At 34.1% G+C, this 19,322-nt stretch overlaps 1 protein-coding gene across 2 annotated transcripts; it reads right to left on the bottom strand.

Moving 5' to 3' along the window:
* Window positions 1-2,792: 2,792 nt before the first annotated feature.
* Window positions 2,793-6,678, bottom strand: LOC149564408 (S-adenosylmethionine decarboxylase proenzyme 3-like). 2 transcript variants are annotated; one of them, XM_089817964.1, is made up of 4 exons: window positions 6,462-6,678; window positions 6,303-6,378; window positions 4,776-4,916; window positions 2,793-4,535 (listed from the first exon to the last, which is right to left on the bottom strand). In XM_089817964.1, exon 4 carries the CDS (start codon window positions 4,275-4,277, stop codon window positions 3,075-3,077), a length of 1,203 nt encoding a protein of 400 aa, XP_089674090.1. In that variant the 5' UTR covers window positions 4,278-4,535; window positions 4,776-4,916; window positions 6,303-6,378; window positions 6,462-6,678; the 3' UTR covers window positions 2,793-3,074. The 2 variants fall into 2 exon arrangements, with proteins under 2 accessions (XP_089674090.1, XP_089674089.1); XM_089817963.1 differs by having other exon boundaries at window positions 6,303-6,469.
* Window positions 6,679-19,322: the final 12,644 nt, after the last annotated feature.

Below are 19,322 nucleotides of genomic sequence, written 5' to 3'. Positions count from 1 at the left end.
TGAATTCTTGGTCAACCAAACAGTCCCAAATTGGATTCCCTAATCATAATCTAGATTCCAAGTTCCAGAATCCCAAAGCCAGCATTCCGAATGCCAATGCTTAATTTATATTCCAGCAACCAAACGGGCCCTTATGCGATATTGTTAAGGGGGATTTTGATACAATTTTTTTAGCTCTAATATGTTTCCCTGGTTATGGAGGGCATGGCATCATCCTAGCTGAGGAATCTACATTTTATTCCATGGGCAATCTATATGAATAACAAGCCTCTTGCTTAAACACAAAGTTGTTCTGCTAAAGTTTGGAAGACTAAAGTTATTGTTCTAATTAGAGATGTTCTAAATAATAACCAACAAGGGTCTTAGAAAGAGATCAGGATTCCTCCCTCTTACAAAAAAATGTGTGCATTGATTGCATATACTACACAATTATATATGATGTTGAAGGACTAAGCCTATATTGGGGGCTAGATTGGTTAGACTCTAAATAACACTTAAATTTTTTGATTTTTTCTATCATCAACCTATTAAACCAAAGAAATCTTGTTTTTATTGATTTTTACTTATTAAAAAGTTGGTTGAAGCTTCTATGTTGGTTTTGTTGATATAATGATCTTCAACTTAACTAGTTCAAGTTTGTTTTATTGAGATTAGAATTTGATTTGTTTTATTGAGATTAGAACTTGATTTTGACTCCTTGCTAGTGTGTTTGAAAGTTTTGAACTCCTTTTTTGACTGCTAAAAAGTTGAAAGGAAAAAGAAAAAATAATAAAATTTAAACCTTTGGAGCAATAAAGAAATCATCTTTCACAATTTAAAATTGAACCATAAGCCATGAAGTAAAGAAAAAATTCTATATTAAGTTAGAAATGATTTGAATCTAGAAAAGGGTTAAAAAGAGTTAAAATGTATGCTAGAAAATCTTAAAAATTTTGAAATGAGAAGTAGGTACTATGTATTCTTCTCTGGATTATTCTTTAAAAAGAGAGGTAAGATAAGATGAACAAATTAATATAAGATAGGTAAAATAAAAAAGATATAAATTTATTTATTTATTTTTAAGTATAAATTTATGTTAGTCAATCCCAAAATTACTGTAAGAGGGAAGTGAGATTATCGTGTATACTCCTCTTCATGTATTTTTCCTCCTCTTCGTGTATTCTCCTCTTCATGTATTTTTCCTCTTCATGTATTTTCCTTTCTAAAAAAGAAAATTGAAAAGAGAAATCTTCAATGTAATTAAGATAGAGAAATTAAAGAGAAGTGAGCTCATATATTTTCCGCTTTAAAAAGGTAAAAAAAAGAACCTCAATAGAAGACTATGTATTTTCTTTCTTTTTAGGAAAGAGAGGTGCCATAGAAAGATAGTGCACAAACATTGAAAATGGACGAATGGAACCTCCCCGTGCTTTCAACGTGAAGCTCAGGGGAAAAATAAGGCTAAGTGGTAGAATTCTCTTTAACCAAATAAAAATCTGTCAAAAAATACTTTAGGAACGACTCAGATTCCCATAAGGTGGTCTTCCCTATGAGATCCCAACCCTGAGAAGGGCCCTAATGACAGTGAGGAAAAAAGCAACGTTGAGTGGTACGGATTTCAAAAAATAACAATAAGAGTAAAAGTTACAAATCCTAAAAAGGTACTGAAATTTTAGCTCCGCGCAGAATATGGCATACTTAGAGCTGAAGAAGTAATATCAATATCCAACATGCGGTCATAACTATGAGCGACTCAATGTATTGTCAGCTATGAAAACTTTCAAATGAAGCGTCCAGGCACCAATTTTTATATTAAATTACAGAAATCTGAAGTACCAAATTGTCGTTGAGCACGATATCCCTACAAATTCTATTTCTTCGCCATTTTGAGCAGCCATACAATGGCAGAGAAAGGTTAGGGATTTCATTAAAAGTAGACAGAATTAAAGCACCGGGAGGACACTTGGAAATATTTACCATCCCCCACCTCCTGCACTACCCTCTCAAAGTAGATGCATTCACAAATTATCTTAGTTTGGCTCTAGATCTTTCTACTTCATAATTTAATTCATCCTGTTTATATAGATGGGACAAGTTCATTCATATACTGTATACATATCTATTATTAACAAAATTCTATTTACTTCGTAAATATTTTATTTTGATTTTCTAATATAATTCTAAATCCTATTTTATTCTACTTGATGATGGATTAAGCATGTGATTCTGAAACATAAAAAACCCATTTTGTTTATAAAGTTTGTGAATTTATTAAGTTTATGAAATCTGATAATGAAAAACAATCGTAATTTTGGTGGAAATGCCCACTGCTACTACCCAATTTAGATCTAGACTGGTTGCAGCTGTTCCCTCGTTTAATTGGAAACAAAATGAATCAGGAAAAATAAAAAGAGTAAACCACAGATAACTCAATTCATGTTTTTGATATATACAGTTTGACTCACTACAGGCACCGCAATCGTTATCAATGTATGAATCGTCTTGGCTTGGCTCTTATTACTTCAATGGCAAAGATTAGTTACAATTCATACCTTACAATTCTGATACATTCTAATATATTACTACAATTCCACCAAAAGAAATGTCTCCATCTCAAACTTGATTCATTGTTTATATACAGCTACATCGTGTAATTCTGCAAATTTGGCAAAATAAGATCTTACATTTAATAAATGAAAATCACAATGTATGAAGAAGAAAAAAATGGATCTGCACTCTACTTTAAATCAAAGGAAATAGCGTACATACAACATAAAAACAAATTAAAACTAAGCAAGATTGATAAAATGATATTCCCGCAGTAATGCTCCATATATATTCAAAACTGAGAATATCGCATCAATCTACAATAGAAGAATAATATATCGAATATATGATGATCGTTTAACATAAAACTGCAAACCCTCCCCCAACCTGGTGAACCATAAACTGCAAAATATGACAACATAACGATCCAGCTACTACTAATTAAAAATCTAAATCAATGAAGAAGATGCATGATACTAGATGCCATATAAAAAGACAAACCATTACATCCCATACTCGTTCTTTCATTAAGAATGCATCTCAGATTTTCAACCGTCACTTCCATCACTTTCCTCTTCCCATGAGTGCTGGGATAAAGTAGTCCTGGGAGATTGCTCAGATGCGTCCCAATTTTCCTTCGTTTCAATCGTAAACAATCTTTCCTCTTCCCAGGAAAGCAAAGGCAAGGTAATCCTATGAGGTTCCTTAGAACTGCTCCTGTAAGTCACATAGCCCGTTTTACTGCCCCCCGTAAGCTCTACTACACTTGTCATGTCACAGAAATACCCCTGAGGAGGCCTATTAAAGTGAGTCCATGATGATTGCCCAACGGGAGCAGTAACGTGAAGAGCAACAGAAAATACCTCTGGCTTGAAACAGAATAAAACTCTGTCAACCAGTTGCTTGAGTTCAACATCTTGGGGACCATAACCCATTGCTTCAAAGCTTGCATAACTAAACCCATCCTCGGGGGTTACATGAATTGTAGAAACAGCATCCCTTTCAATTGCATTCATGGAGTATCCACAGGGGTCAAACTCAAAGTCACAAATACTAGAGCCAGGTAGAATATCACAAATCCCTGAATTCAGAGTCATTTCACCTGCTGATTTATTATTGCTCTTGTAAAATAGAGAAGCTCGCTCACGATCCAGCTGTGTCATGCATATCTCTAGAGTAAATACAGGGTCGGAGCTTACATTAGCTGAGAGATCATCTTCACAAGCAGAATAGACATGCCAGTTATAATTCTTTTCTGAATCTCCCATAACATATGCTTTTCCACCAGAACCAAGCATTCCAAAATACTTCTCCAGATATGCTATTTCCTCAGCAAAGCTACGATGAGGAAAAGATTGTGCTCCAGTAAAGATAAAAGTCCCTCTAGTATACTTCACAGCCTTTACAGAGAGAGACAAACCGCTTGCAGCACACAAGATTTTAGGGATTGAAAGTAGCAGCTTTGTGGTTCCACAAGTCTTCAGAACTATCTTGAATGGGTAGATAAACATGCTTGATTCTGAGAGAACATAGGAATCAAGATGTTCATTTGACAGCTCAGATACAATGGTGCACTCAGCCAGCTTCAGAATTTCATCTAGTTGAGGACGAGTGAGGGCTCTCAGACCCCTGCCCCCGGGATCAGCAAGGAATAGAGTTTGAGAAAAGTGGATCTCAAGTCTTTTTTCGAATCCTTCAAATCCAATTGCGGACATTGTAGGAGGAACACAATCTCCACAAGACGCGACCATTGTGAATTATATTAAAAACTGCTGTTCTTACTATTGCCTTTGCAGGGAAGATAGGATTTGATGACACAGTTGTAACGGAAAACTTTCAAAGCATTGGGGGAGAATTTGCAAGTACACAAAACTGAGGAGCTTATCTACCAGCCGTGCAGGTAAACGACAAACCAGATCCCAGCGTTCGAAACTATTGAAATTAACAAATTAGCCTACTTCTACAGTAAAGCAGCTGCAGTAGAAATATCAGGATGGCTTTCGCACGCACTGCAGTAAGAAACAGGTGAAATAGACATATATTAATATGCGAAAAAACAAACATGCAAAGACCGACTATAACACAATTAGTCATTTTCAATTTCCATCAAATCACAGCTTCTCCCTATACTATTCTGGACACTTCCATCAAATTGTAGCTTCTCCCTAAACTATTCTGGACACAAACGTGACAAGGAGGAATCCCCTCTATTTCCTAAAATAACAAACACCATGAATGCAGATACTTACGTTTGAGTATGCAGCAGAGCGGAAGATGTCGATGCCACCGTGAGGTCGAACGTCTTCAATCTTGTAGCCTAAGGGAGCTTCGTACTGGGGATAATTACTACTGGACTCCTCGACTTTGGACTCCATCACAACATTCAGCCTCTATGTAATAATGAAAAACTTGTCAGAATCAGGAAAAAATGAATTGAAAATTTGACGTATTGAGCATTTACAGGGAGAACCCAAACACGGCCACAGAAACCCATGCTATATAGAAATAAACGAGATGACAAAAGCATCCCATAGACTATTTAGCTTTATAGAGGTTATTAACAACCTCCAGAATAAGATTCAAGATGACAATAGCAGTAGTGTAATCAATCATCAGTTTTCAGCCAAAATAAGACAATACAATCTCTTCAAAAGCTTAAAAATTTAAATTGAATTGTACATACATTCAAAATTAAACAAAAACGCAACCCTCCTAAACTACATTAAAAAACAAATTAGACTGTAATAATGCACAAAGATTAATATAATCAAAACCTGGCTGTTTAGCTTCCATAAGTTCTTAAAAAATCCCCGATCACCCACAGACGAAAGGAAATAATCAATCTTCCGTTACCAAGACAATACAATCTCTTCAAAAGCTTAAAAATTTTAATTGAATTGTACATACATTCATCCAGACAGTGATGATAATAGTTGTAATTAAATTTGACAGCCATCTACATATCAAAAGTTTAAATCTTATTATTATAGCACATAAAATATTTGTTTGAATTATAATATTCAAAGATATAAATCATTCAATTTTTTTAGAAATTAAAATAAAAAGAAAACTAAATAAATAGAGATAAAGGAAATATAAATGATTTTAGATGTAGTAAATTAAATTATAATTATTTTGTAGTAGAATATTTATTTAGATATATTTATTTAAGATATCTAGACTATAGTACTAAACTCAATCGTCAGTTGCTATCCAAAATAAAACAAAAACGCAACTCTCCTAAACTACATTGAAAAACAAATTAGACTGTAATAATGCACAAAGATAAATATAATCAAAACCTGGCTGTTTAGCTTCCATAAGTTTTTAAAAAATCCCCAATCACCCACAGACTAAAGGAAATAATCAATCTTCCGTTACCAACCAAACCCATCAAAATTAAATTCAACTTTTACAAATTAAATTAAATTGCACAAAAATATATCAAAATCCTTCCAAAAGTTATTGAAAACCTTCACTTATCCATAGAGTAGTTTTCTAAAACAATAGAATAAATTATAGTAGTGGTATAATCAATCGTTAGTCACCAACCAAATAAACAATAAGAAACCCCTCGACACTGCATTAAAAACCTAAAAATTGATTTAAATAGCATAGATAAAACCCTTTATGGAAATAAAACACAGCACAACAATTATCAGGGAACACCGACGCCAATGCTCATTGCCGGAAAAAAATCTCAGGAAAAATGCAACTCGATTGGAAAAAACAAATATTGAAAAAAAGAAGAAGATAAAAAGTATCGAAACCCTTACCTTAATTAAATACTGGACAACTGTATCAGCAAACGCCGCCCAATCCGCGCCGCCAGAAGACGAAAATAAACAATATCTGCAACTCGATCGAAAAATAACTCTGTTACAATCAAACTTCCACACAATACAACCCTGGAAATCAAAATCTTCTCAGATCACCTTCTATCATCGAAGTGCTTGCGGGAAGCAGCTATTTAAAGGCCAGAAGCGGGTTTTCCTTTATCCCCCACCAGATTTGTACGCACCTCAACATCCCCACTAAACTTAGGGACCCTCCAAAAGTCGTTGAATACCTCTCACCGCAATTTTCCGCCACGTGGATTTAGCTCTCACCGCAAATTATTGCCACGTTATTTACCTCTCACCGCAAGCTCACGCCACGTGTATTTACCTTTGTTTTCTTAAAAGCAAATCGAAATTAGACCGTACTTAATGCCCTAATTAGCTGGCCTCATATATGTCTTTGCGAAGTTCGATGTGGCCAAATATGTGCCTTTCGTTGGCTTGGCCACACGTTTAGGTTTTTTCTTTGTAGCCACATTTCTATTGGTTAAGTACATATTTTACGAGCTGGACAGAATCTCTTTCCACCTAGGCTATCCTAGGAGAAGACAACGTTCATTAGGTATGGTGATTAGGACTTTATGGACTACATCGCTCTCATAAACCATCCTAACTTTTCTACAGATCTGGTTGCCCCCCATCCTAATTAATGTAATTAAAAGAGCCTATAATTGTCATTGTCACATGGGACGGACATGTGTGGATTAATTATGAGTTGGCTCCACTAAGAGGACTCTCCCTCTAATTTCATAATGGTATATAGGTATATATGGGGAAAAGGAGATGATTGATATTCTAATAATAATGATAAAAGATTTTTTTTGAGATAAGTTGAAGTGAACATGTGGCATTCCATAAATAAATAGAATTGGTAAGAGGTTGGAGGAAGGAAGGGATATACACATAAGAATTATCTTAAGAAATTGAAAGAATAATAATATTATCCTAAAACATATAGGATTATTCGAATGAACAAAATTCTACCTAAGATGAAGATCTAACTTTTTCTCAATAAGAAGAACATAAGAAGGAATGGGGAAAAATAAAGTCGAGAGAGAGAGAGAGATCGAGAGAGAGAGAGAGAGAGAGAAAGAGAGAGAATCGTAGAAAAATAGGAAAGCTATGAGCCTTTTTCAAATAAGAAATAGGAAATAAGGACCCTACAAGATCACTTGAGTGTAGTAAGTTAGAACTACAAATATTATCCATGGAGACAAGGTCATGGGTTGTGGCTCAAGGCAAAGAGGCCTTAAGGATATTATTATTCTTGTCGAAACACAATTGTATAACAATGGCATGGACTCGAGTTTGAAGTTTATATGGGAATCAAATAATAAAGGGCACATTGGAATCACAATGTTTATAAAGGAGAAGTGGTATGGAGTGGATTTTTTCAAAAAATAATATTTGAATAATAATATGTATAGTTGCATATAACAATAAATGAGACAATTTTCATATTGGTTACTTGTTACTTCGCTCTGAAAAAACCCTAAGATCTACACAAAAAGCAATTTAAGCAATGAAGACTTGTTCATTTCATCAAAAAAAAAAAAAAAAGATATCTCTTTATTGAACACTTCAAATGAAATAATGCTTGTTGGGGATTTTATTGTAGGGACAACCAACAATCAATCTTTATATTTGAACAATGGTTCAAATAAGGAGAGAAAAATCTATTATAGTTGGAAGAAGGTAGTGATCAATCTTGCAAAACAACTTCACAAGATGGTAATGGGGTGTTCCACATTTTGAGGTAGAAATATTGAGGTTGTATAGTCTATTTGACATGGTTATTTGTAAAGGCATGAGAGGTTGGCCAGCTTTAGGGTTATCACTTGCAAGATGTACAATGAACAAAGTGTGGTGGATTAATGACGATGCATGACCAAACTAAAGTTCATATGAATTTTTACCTATACCATGTCCGATCTATATCATGTTGATTTTGAATGTATAGATTATTGTGGTAACTTCTTTACTCCAATGAACATGAGCTACCTTACCTTCAAGCATCATAGTCCTCACAGTATCAAGTGTTGTTCTATTTATTCTTTCTGCAACCTCATTCTAATGTGGAGTCCTAGAAGTAGATATCTATCTAAAAATTCCATGCTCTTCATGATATGCATTGAATTTGTCTAATGTGAATTCTCCACCTCTATTTGACCTTAAACATTTAATCTTCAAGCCTGATTTGTCCTCTACTTTTTCTTTGTAAATCTTGAACTTATCAAAAGCCTCATATTTCTCCTTAAGAAATGCAATTCACATCATCCTAGAGTTATCATCAATAAAAAAAATGAAGTATCTCTCACCACAATATTTTCTTGTCTTAGTAGGATCACACAGATCTATAGGCACCAGATCTAATAATTCCTTAGTTAAGTGTGTCTTGCACTAAAATCTATTCTGGTATGTCTACCCATCACACATTCTCGTGCACATCACAGTAGTAGGCTTTACTATCTTAAGTAAACCTTTGATTGCATTTGAATTACTAATCCTCGTCATATTATCAAAGTTCTCATGACAAAATATCTTGTGCCACAACCAAGTGTCATCAATCTTTACAACAAAAAAACTTACTTCAAAGGGTTTAACTGAAATGCATTACCTTTGGTATTTATATCAAATTCTATCATATTTCTTGTATGATCTTTGATTGGACATCTTCCAACACATTATGCTTCAATCAATGAACAAATAAGACATTGTCAATATTAACTTTCCCATCAAGAGTAATAGAACCATTACTTTTAGTCAAACAAGGAGTGTTATTACCAAATATAACAACTCCACCATTCTATTTATTCAATTGCACAAACTTATCCTTGTCACCTGTCATATAGTAGGAACAATCGTTGTCTGTGATCCATTTAGATTTCTTTTCAACATGCAAAACAAATTTATTTTTCCTTATTTGCTAGGACTTTCATCTTTAATATAACAAAACCAAATTCATCATCATCACTTTTCTCTATTTATTATTTGATGCTCCTTCACTAGCATAACAACATTCCTTAGGATTTTTACATTTGTAAGGCTTAGGCTTATACTTAGGTATTCTAGTTGGACATCTAGATGCAAAATGAGTAATCTTATTACATGAAAAATATGTCAAAGACATCTTTCCTTCGTATTTACCTTTTCTTGTGTATTGCCTTTTGTAACCAATGCTTCAAGCTCTTCGAGATTCCTTTCTTCTTCTTCTAATCTATGCCCAATGTTTGGCATACTCACAAAGATTATCACTAGATCTACTAGTAATCACACTTTTTGTTAGAATCCTTTTATCTTTATGAACTATAGAAATAAGATTCTACTTTAGGTAAAAAATCTTATAATCTACCAATTTCAAAAGTTGAAAAATTATCAATCAATGTTTTCCTATTGAATGCTTTGGTGAGTGATATCACTTATGCAGCAATCATAATTTTGGTGCCATAAGTCGATATCATAGATCTAAGCGTATTCACTATGATCTCATCCTCTGTTATGATTCCACCAATGTTCCTCATACTAATAACAATCTTCCTTATCCTCTAGACATAAGATCTGATAGTTTCATCCTCCTGCATTCTTGCACTCTCTAAATTTTCTTTCTAATTCTACAACTTTGCCTTCTTTGTATATTTGTCTCCTTCATAAAATGTTTCCAACTTAACCCAAATTACATGAGTTGAATCTAGTTCCTTGACTTCGATGAATTCCGCTTTAGGTGAGGCACCAATCAAGGCTTCTTTGGAAATTAATTTACATGTGAATTTCTTCTTCTCCACATCTATACATGGAGGCAATTCATTATATGGTGTTATATCTTCCTCATTATTTATAACCATCCAATAGAAAATACATGTGCATATCAGATGTGTTCTCATTTTTTTCTTCTATTTATCAAAGTTATCACCATCAAATTTTGGACTACCTTTCATGTAAGCCATTCTAGCAAGTTGTTAAGCTTCTCTAAAGGGGGACCATAAACTCTAACACCAACTATTAGTAATAATAGTCCACAGAACACAACTGGGGGTGGGGAGATGAATCAGTAGTGTGAAACAATTATGAACTTAAAACTTCCTTATAATGTTACCAACCAATTGTACAGGGGTGCATAATAAAATAAAAGCCAACACCATAACATAAAGGTTTTGGTTCTCGAGGAAACCCTTGTTAAGGGAAAATTGTGGTAAGATGATACCTACTATTGGAAATATAAGAGGAGTAACTGAGAGGGGAAGGTTGAATCAGTTACCAAAAAAACAAATCCAAGATCTCTTAAGATGTCAATACAATACAAAATCAAAACTCTACTAAAACTGAAATACTATTGAAACTCGGTTGGAACAGGATAGCTCGGTTTACACTAAGAAATATTATCACTCGACAAACACTTGGATAAAACTAAAATAATAAATCTTATGATGTTTAGTATGTTTAACCTTAATTAACTTAGTTGCAAAAGCATAAAGAAAATAACATGAACATAAGAGACACCAAGATTTAATATGGAAACCCAATTTGGGAAAACCACCAATTGCAACTAGTTATTATTTTTCACTCTTCTAAAGATTACAAAACACACTGGTAGGTGTGACTATGTTAGAGGATTTAGTTCAACCTATTAGGAGTAGCCTTTTTAGAGGTCTTCAGACACTTCAATCTAGAAATGTCACCTTGTTAGAGGATTTACAAAATAGTTGTTAGGCTAAGTCTGTTAGGAGATTTGATTCACTGTTACAATTGTTAGAAAGTAACAATGACTTGACCTAATTGTTGATACAACTAACTTTGTTGATTCAAATCTCAATTCTATCTTGAATACTTGATCCCTCTTGATTAGATTGTTCTTTGCAGCTCGGTTAACTCGGATACTCTTCTATCCTTCCAATTTGCTTCCTTTATTCATCTTCTTCTATTCCACATGTTCACTTATTCAATCATTCATCCCTTCAGTTGACTAGAACTAACAAATAAAACTATCAGACTCAATATGTTGTCACAGGAAAATCCTTCGTTAACTGACCCAACTTGGTTAATACTAACTTAGACAAGAATTTTCTATGGTAACCAAGTGAACTCAGTTAACATTGGTTGTGAACTAATTTTCCTTTGGTAACCAAGTGAACTCATTTAACACTAGACTTTGCCAACTTTATTTTGGTAATCGAGTGAACTCAGTTAACATTGGATTTCCTTTGATGCTTGAGTGAGCTCAGTAGATACTAACTCTGAACTTGGTTATAACTGAAATGCTCGACATACACTAGAAATTGTCTTCAATGCCCAAGTGAGCTCGGATAACACTGATTTCTCAGTAAGGACTTGACATTTTGTGTAACATCAAAGACAACATATAATTGAATATTTTTTTTCAACAATCTCACTCTTTGGCATTAATGGCAACACAATATGTCATAACACAATAAAATTTTAGAGAAAAAATAGAAGTAAGGATAATATTCTTATTTTCATTATGATTCTCATCCATGAGAACTCCCTCTATTAGTGTGAGCTACCTCTAACATCAATCTCTCCCTCTGGAATGATTCTCTAATTTCTCTGACTACAGTTTCTCTGATATGACAGTATAAACTCTCCCTCTTCAATCGTTCTCCCTCTTTGACATTTCAAACATTCACAAAAATCTATGATATGACCAAAGAACTCTCCCTCTTTGACATCTCATGCCAAAGACAACATTCAATAGATTTCAATGTACCTGATGTACAAATTCATATGCAATCTGCTCTTACATTATTACATCAACTTGACTAATCTTCAACATGCTTGGTTGATGCATCACTGAACTTTTTTTAGTGAGCTTTAGATAAGGGAATGACCCCTAGCTTACCTCTTAGATACAAAAATATATCCTTAGGTAATGGCTTGGTGAATATGTCTGCAATTTGTTCTTTTGTATTCACATATTCCAATCTCACCTCTTTGTCTTGCACCAATTGTCTCAGAAAATGATATTTTATTACAATGTGCTTGGTCTTGGTATGCATCATAGGATTCTTTGATATGTTAATTGCACTAGTGTTATCACAGAAGATAATTATTGGATCCTTCATTTATTCCTTCATACCAGAAAATAGTTGTTTGAACCAAACAATATTGGAATAATTGATTGTTGTTGCAACATATTTGTCTTATGTTGTAGACTGAGAGATGCAATTTTGTTTCTTGCTTGTCCAAAATACTAGCCTCTTTCCAAGAAAGAATGCTCCACCACTAGTGCTCTTTCTATCATCAATACTTCATGCCCAATCAACATTAGTGAAGGCTTTCAATTCAAAGTTGCCTCCTTTCTTATACCACAATCCATAATCTTTAGTACCTTTTAGATACCTCATTATTCTTTTTATTACTGCCATCATATGATTTTCTTTTGGATTATTTGAAAATCTTGCCACCATACCAACTACTAGTGCAATATTAGGTCTTGTGTGCACTACAAACTGAAGTTTTCCAATCATTGATCTATATGTAGTCTGATCTACCTCTTTGGAATCATCATTTTTGCAAATCTTAGGTCCAGTAGACATAGGTATTCCAATTGGTCTAGAATCCCCCATTCTAAACTTCTTCAATATCTCCTTGATGTACTTTGATTGAGTAATGTAGATGTCATCTTTCATCTGTTGAATCTACAATCCAACAAAGAATTTGATCTCTTCAAACATTGATATTTCAAATTACTTACTCATTTCTTCATAAAAAGATTTACATAAATCATCATATCTAGTAAATAATATATCATCTACAGAGATTTATACCAGCAATATCTTCTTTTCTGGTCCTTCTTTGATGTATAGACTATTGTCATCATTTGTCCTTTGAAAACCAATGTTTACTAGACAACTTTACAATCTTTCATAACAGGCTCTGGGGGCTTGTTTGAGACCATGTGAAGCTTTGTGTAATTTGCAAGCCATATCCCTTTTGTTAGGATCTATGAAACCTTCAAGTTTCTCAATGTAGACTTCTTCTAGGATTCCATTCAAGAATATTGATTTAACATCCACCCGATACACTTTTAATCCTTTATGTGCAGCATAAACAAGTAGTGCTCTAACACCTTCTAATCTTGCACCAAGAGAAAAAGTTTCACCATAATCAATACCTTCTTCTTGAGAATAACCTTTGCATACTAACATTATTCTGAATACCCATTTTGTGCCAATTACATTTTTGTCCTTGGGTCTAGGAACAAGAGTCTAGTTTTGTTCCTCTCAATTTGTTCAAATTCTTTGTTCATTGCCTCAATCAAACTTTCATCATCCAATGCATCTTTAATAGTTCTAGGTTCAAATTTAGTAAGCAAACATGTAACTTTTAATTTGTTCCTTGTCATTGTGCCTTTTGACTAATCTCCAATGATTTTCTCAAGTGCATGATGCCTTATGACATATCTAGCAAGTATAGGTATCTTGGATTTAGAATTGGTTTCACTTGGTTCACCATGCTCAAAATGATCATGCTTAGGTCCCATTATCTATAACTCAGGTCCTTCAGACTATGACTCAGTTTGCACAGGCTATAACTCAGGTCATTCTGACTATGACTCGAGTCCTTCAGACTGTGACTTGGGTTGCACTAGCTGCAACTCGGTTTGAACTAGAGACTTAGGGGACTTGGGTGGTGAAGTCTACTAATTTCCAATTGCATTAGTTTGGACATTAGGCAATGTATTAAGTTCAAAGTAGAAAAAGATTCTATAGTTTTGAGGTTCTTTGTTGCTTTGCTCTTCACTCTTTTCTGCAAACTCATCAATCTTTACATGTGCACTCTCTATAACCTTTTGAGTAGTAAGATTCAAACATTTATGTGCTTTGTTTTTGCTAGAGTATCATTCATCACTCTTTACATCAAATTTTCTTTTCCTTGTCTCTTTTAAGATATAACATTTGCTTCCAAATACTCTGAAATAACCGACATTAGGTTTATAGCGATACCACAGTTCATAAGGAGTTTGATTTGAGTCTTTCTTTAGCTAAACTTTGTTCAAGGTATGAACTTTTGTACTAATTTATTCCTTCCAATATTTGATTGCAACATTTTTCTCCATCATTAGTGTTCTTGCACAATCCATAAAATATATATTCCTTCTTTCTACTATGTCATTCTATTGAGGTGTAGCAGGGGTTAATACTTGTCTCTTGATTCCTCTTTTATTGCAAAATTCATTGAATTCATTTGAGATGAATTCTCCTCCCCTATCTGAACTTAGACACTTAGTTTCTTTCCCATTTCTTTCTCTACTCTAGCCAGATACCACTTGAATTTTTGAAAGGCTTCAAACTTATCTTTCAAATACATCATTGTCATCATCCTAGAATAATCATCAAAATAAAATGAAATACTTATCTCCACTATAGATTTTTGTACCAATAGGTCCACAAAGGTATGCATGAACCAGCTCCAAGACTTCTTATAAGTGATAGTTCTTTCTTTTGAAGCTTATCTTTCCCATCTTTCCAATTTGACAATTTCTACACATGCCCATATCAGGTTTCTTCAGACTTGGGATGCCTCTCACTCTTTTTATTCTTGCTTATGTTGATTAGGTTATCAAAGTTCACATGACACAATATTTTATGCCATAACCAACTTTCTTCTACTTGAGCTATGAAACATGAACTTTCAGTTAGATCTAGGTAGAATAGATTACCTCTTGTTTGATTGCTTGTCCCAACTAGATTTCCTTTCCCATCTAGTAGCTTGGCCTTCCCATTTATGAATTATTCCTTAAATCCAATATTGTTCAATTGTGCCACACTAAGTAGATTGTATTTTAGACCTTCAACCTAGTAAGCATTTCCACAACTAAGTTCAGCAGTTGATGCAATGCAACCTTTTCCTTTTACATAACAAGTTTCATCATTTCCAAATCTAACACTCCCACCATCATAGTGTTCCAAGTGCTCAAATTTGGATTTATCACTATTCATGTGGTGAGAACAACCTCTATCAATGATCCATATGTCATTCTTGATGATATGAGAAATGAGGGCCATCTGATTCATTTGATCCATCTTTTATAGCAATGTAAACCATTTCATCATCATCACTACTATATAAATCTTTAGCCATGTAACAAGATTTCTTGCCTTTATCCTTGTAGTCTTTTTAGCTTTTTAAATCTTTCTTGCCTTTATACTTTTTGTTCTTCTTTTCTTCTTTTCCTTCTTTTTTTGGACACCTTGCATAAATGTGACCAACTTCTTCAGAAGGAAAATAAATTAGCAGAATTTTACCTTTGTACTTTCCTTTGCCTTTGGGAAATCTTCTTGCAAGAAAGGCTTCAATGGTTTCAATATCATCATCAGAATTATCTTATTCTTCACTTTCAAATTATTTTCCTTTAGATTTTCCACCTTTTCTTTTGAGTGAAAGCTTAGCTTGAAATGCAAACTCAATGCTACTAGAGTTAGGAACATAGCTATCAAAATTGTCTAACTCAAAGGCTGTCAACCTTCCCAGTAGTGCATCCAAAGTTATTTTATTCTTGGGATTACATCTCATTTCTTGGACAGCTAAAACTCTAATTGCATAAATAGGAAGAATATTTCTGAGTACCTTTCAGATCACTGTGACATCATCATTTTTTCCTCCTAAGGCTCTGATTGTACTTACACTTGCTTTGATTCTTTCACTATATTTTGCAAAGTTTTCATCTTCTCTCATTTTCACCTCTTAAACTTCCTTCCTTGGCTCACCTTACAATGTCATCTCCTCTATAGATATCTTTTAGCTTGACCCATATTTCATGAGCAGTAGGGAAATCTTTAACTTCATCAAATTTAGCATAATTGAGAGTAGAGGCAATGTCAATCATCATTATGTTATGATTCTTCTTTTTAACGATTTGTTCCACAATCAAGGGTCTAGTAGGTGTAACATAATTTTTGTTCAAATATGTTAGACCTAAGTCTCCAATGGATTCCAAATGCAGCTTCATGAGTTCCTACCATGCTTGGAAGTTATCTCTGTTTAGCTTTGGAATCTCTCTTATGTAAGACATCTTGATCTTAGGTCCTTGAAACCTTTTCTGCAAGCACCAAAAGCTCTAATACCAATTGTTGGAAATATAAGAGAAGTAACTAAGAGGGGAGGGGCGGATCAGTTACCAGAAAAACAAATCCAAGATCCCTTAAGATGTCAATACAATACAAAACCAAAACTCTACTAAAATTGAAATACTACTGAAACTCGATTAGCACAGGATAGCTCGGTTTACACTAAGAAATATTGTCACTTGGCAAACACTTGGTTAACATTGAAATAATAAATCTTAAGATGTTAGTGTGTTTAACCTTAATTAACTTAGTTGAACAAGCATAAAGAAAATAACATGAACACAAGAGAGACCAAGATTTAACATGGAAACCCAATTTGGGAAAACCACCAATTGCAACTAGTTACTATTTTTCACTCTTTTGAAGTGAGTCCTATTAGGATCCAACCTTTTTAAAGGTCAAAAAACACACTATTAGGTGTGACCATGTTAGAGGATTTAGTTCACCTTGTTAGGAGTGGCCTTGTTAGAGGTCTTCAGACACTTAATCTAGAAATGCCACCTTGTTAGAGGATTTACAAAATAGTTGTTAGGCTAACTCTATTAGGAGATTTGATTCATTGTTACAATTGTTAGACAACAAAAATGACTTAACATGATTGTTGATGCAACTAACTTTGCTAATTCATATCTCAATTATGGCTTGAATACTTGGTCTTTCTTAATCAGATTGTTCTTTGAAGCTCGGTTAACTCAGATACTCTGCTATCCTTTCATTTCACTTCATTTATTCATCTTCTTCTATTTCACATGTTCATTTATTCATTCCTTAAATTTACCTTATACTTGTATGATTTACCTTGTCAATTCATCTTGAATACACTTTTAAACAATCAAATTTCATCCCTTCAATTGGCTAGAACTAACAAATGAAACGATTAGACTCAATATGCTATCATAGGAAAACCCTTCGTTAGCTTATCCAACTCGATCAACACTAACTTAGAGAAGACTTTCCTGTGGCAACCAAGTGAAATCTGTTAACATTAGAGTTTGTTAACTTTCTTTTGGTAACTGAGTGAACTTGGTGAACATTGGATTTCCTTCAATGTCCGAGTGAGCTTCCTAGATACTAACTCTGAACTTGGCTATAATTGGAATGCTCAACATACAATTCAAATTGTCTTCAATGCCTGAGTGAGCTCATCTGACACTGATTACTTGGTAAGGACTTGACATTTTATGTAACATCAATGACAACATACAATTGAATAATTATTTTCAACAACCTACTAAATAAATACACTAATATGAAAGGTTCCTGGTAGAAGACCTGATCCTATTAAGAGTCGATACAATACATTTAGTACATTTTTTTCTAATAAAGGACAAGTGCCTATTAAAAGATTGAACCCATGGTAAAAGGTTCCCAAATGTGTTAGGAGTTAATGGGAATAAAAGGTTTGCTATAAAGAACACCACTTAAAGAGATAAGGTTAAACCCACCTTCTGTTGATCAAATAAATAGGATTCACAAATGAGTGTCAACACACTTAACCATTTTCACTATACATGCCGAGTACACAATGGAAGGCGAGCTAGAATTTCTTTGTGTGTCGAGTCACAAATAGTGTTGAGCAAACTACAGTTGATGTCGAGCATTGTGAAGTTAATAGGATCTGAGTGATTTAGGAATCAGTAGAAGCCGAGCAATGTAGGAAAACTAACAGGAGCCAAGTAATGCAAGAAACAGAGTGGATGCCAAGCAATCCATAATAGATGGTGTCGAGCATCAATATTACTTCATGTGTCGAGCAATGCAAGGTTAGCATAAGATTTTGTGCCAATACAAACCAAGATGTAAAATGGTTATGCATGACTCATGACAGGATAAGGAGATAAGATCAAATCCTCCCATCTACCTATGTGGTCCTCATGCAACCAATTAGAAAATTGGAATTGCATGCAGCCAATGGATGAATTTCAAGGGTTTGAGTAGGAACATTTTATCCAAGGATGCATAACGATCCACTAATCTTTATAAGGGAGTCCTGACGCCATTGAACAAGTGTTGGAGAGAAGAAGGAACAACAGAGCATTTTATTGAGGTTGTTGCAGAGCATTGGTGTCAAAGATTTAGTGGAAAGGATAGCATTTACACATCTAGTTGATTAGAACAGAACAAGGAACACAATCAACAGATCAGATCTAGCAGAGATCAGGGATAGATGAACAGATCAAGAGCCTAAGATTAGCATTAGAGATTGCATTAGTTCAGGTGTATTATTCTAATACTCTCCCACAATTGTATTAGGAATTTGGAAATCCTATTGAGTTAGATGGATTTAACAGCCTTATGTAAATCCTTTAACAGGGTGGCATTCTAGGTTGAATGTTCTTAAGTCCTCTAACAAGGCACACTCCTAACAGGGTGTAGAAATCCTTTAACAGGGTCACATATTAACAGTGTGTTGTAGCCTTTAACAGGGAAAACCATCAAAAGTGGTTGAAATCAATTGATGTAGTAATTTAATGTGTATCATCCCCACCCTAGTTTTACCTTCTTATTCCTGGAGGGTTTCTGGGTCACCAAAATGTCAAGTGTTATTTGGTGATGCATATTTGTTTCTCGTGATTTTTTAATGTTTATATGCATGCATGTTAATTTTAGTTATATGTTATTAAGGGTTTTAAAATGCTTAAAAGGCTAGTACTTCTAATTCACCCCCCCTCTCAAAATATTTCTTCCCATTAAGACATTCCAACAATTGGTATCAGAGCTAAGTTCTCTCGAGAAGAAGCCTAACAGCTTGGAGGAAAAGATCTGAAGATGGAAGTCTTCAAACTTGGGAAGATCATTGAGAACCAGGTGATAGATGTGCATCTCGCTCTACACAAGGTAGAGGAAGCTAGAGAGGAAGTAAGAAAATCCT

Source organism: Cupressus sempervirens, chromosome 3, assembly GCF_028749045.1.
Source record: "Cupressus sempervirens isolate cs-2001-9-10 chromosome 3, ASM2874904v1, whole genome shotgun sequence".
NCBI lineage: Eukaryota > Viridiplantae > Streptophyta > Pinopsida > Cupressales > Cupressaceae > Cupressus > Cupressus sempervirens.
Note: the sequence above shows the minus strand (reverse complement) of the source record. Positions and strands in the feature narration are given on the sequence as shown.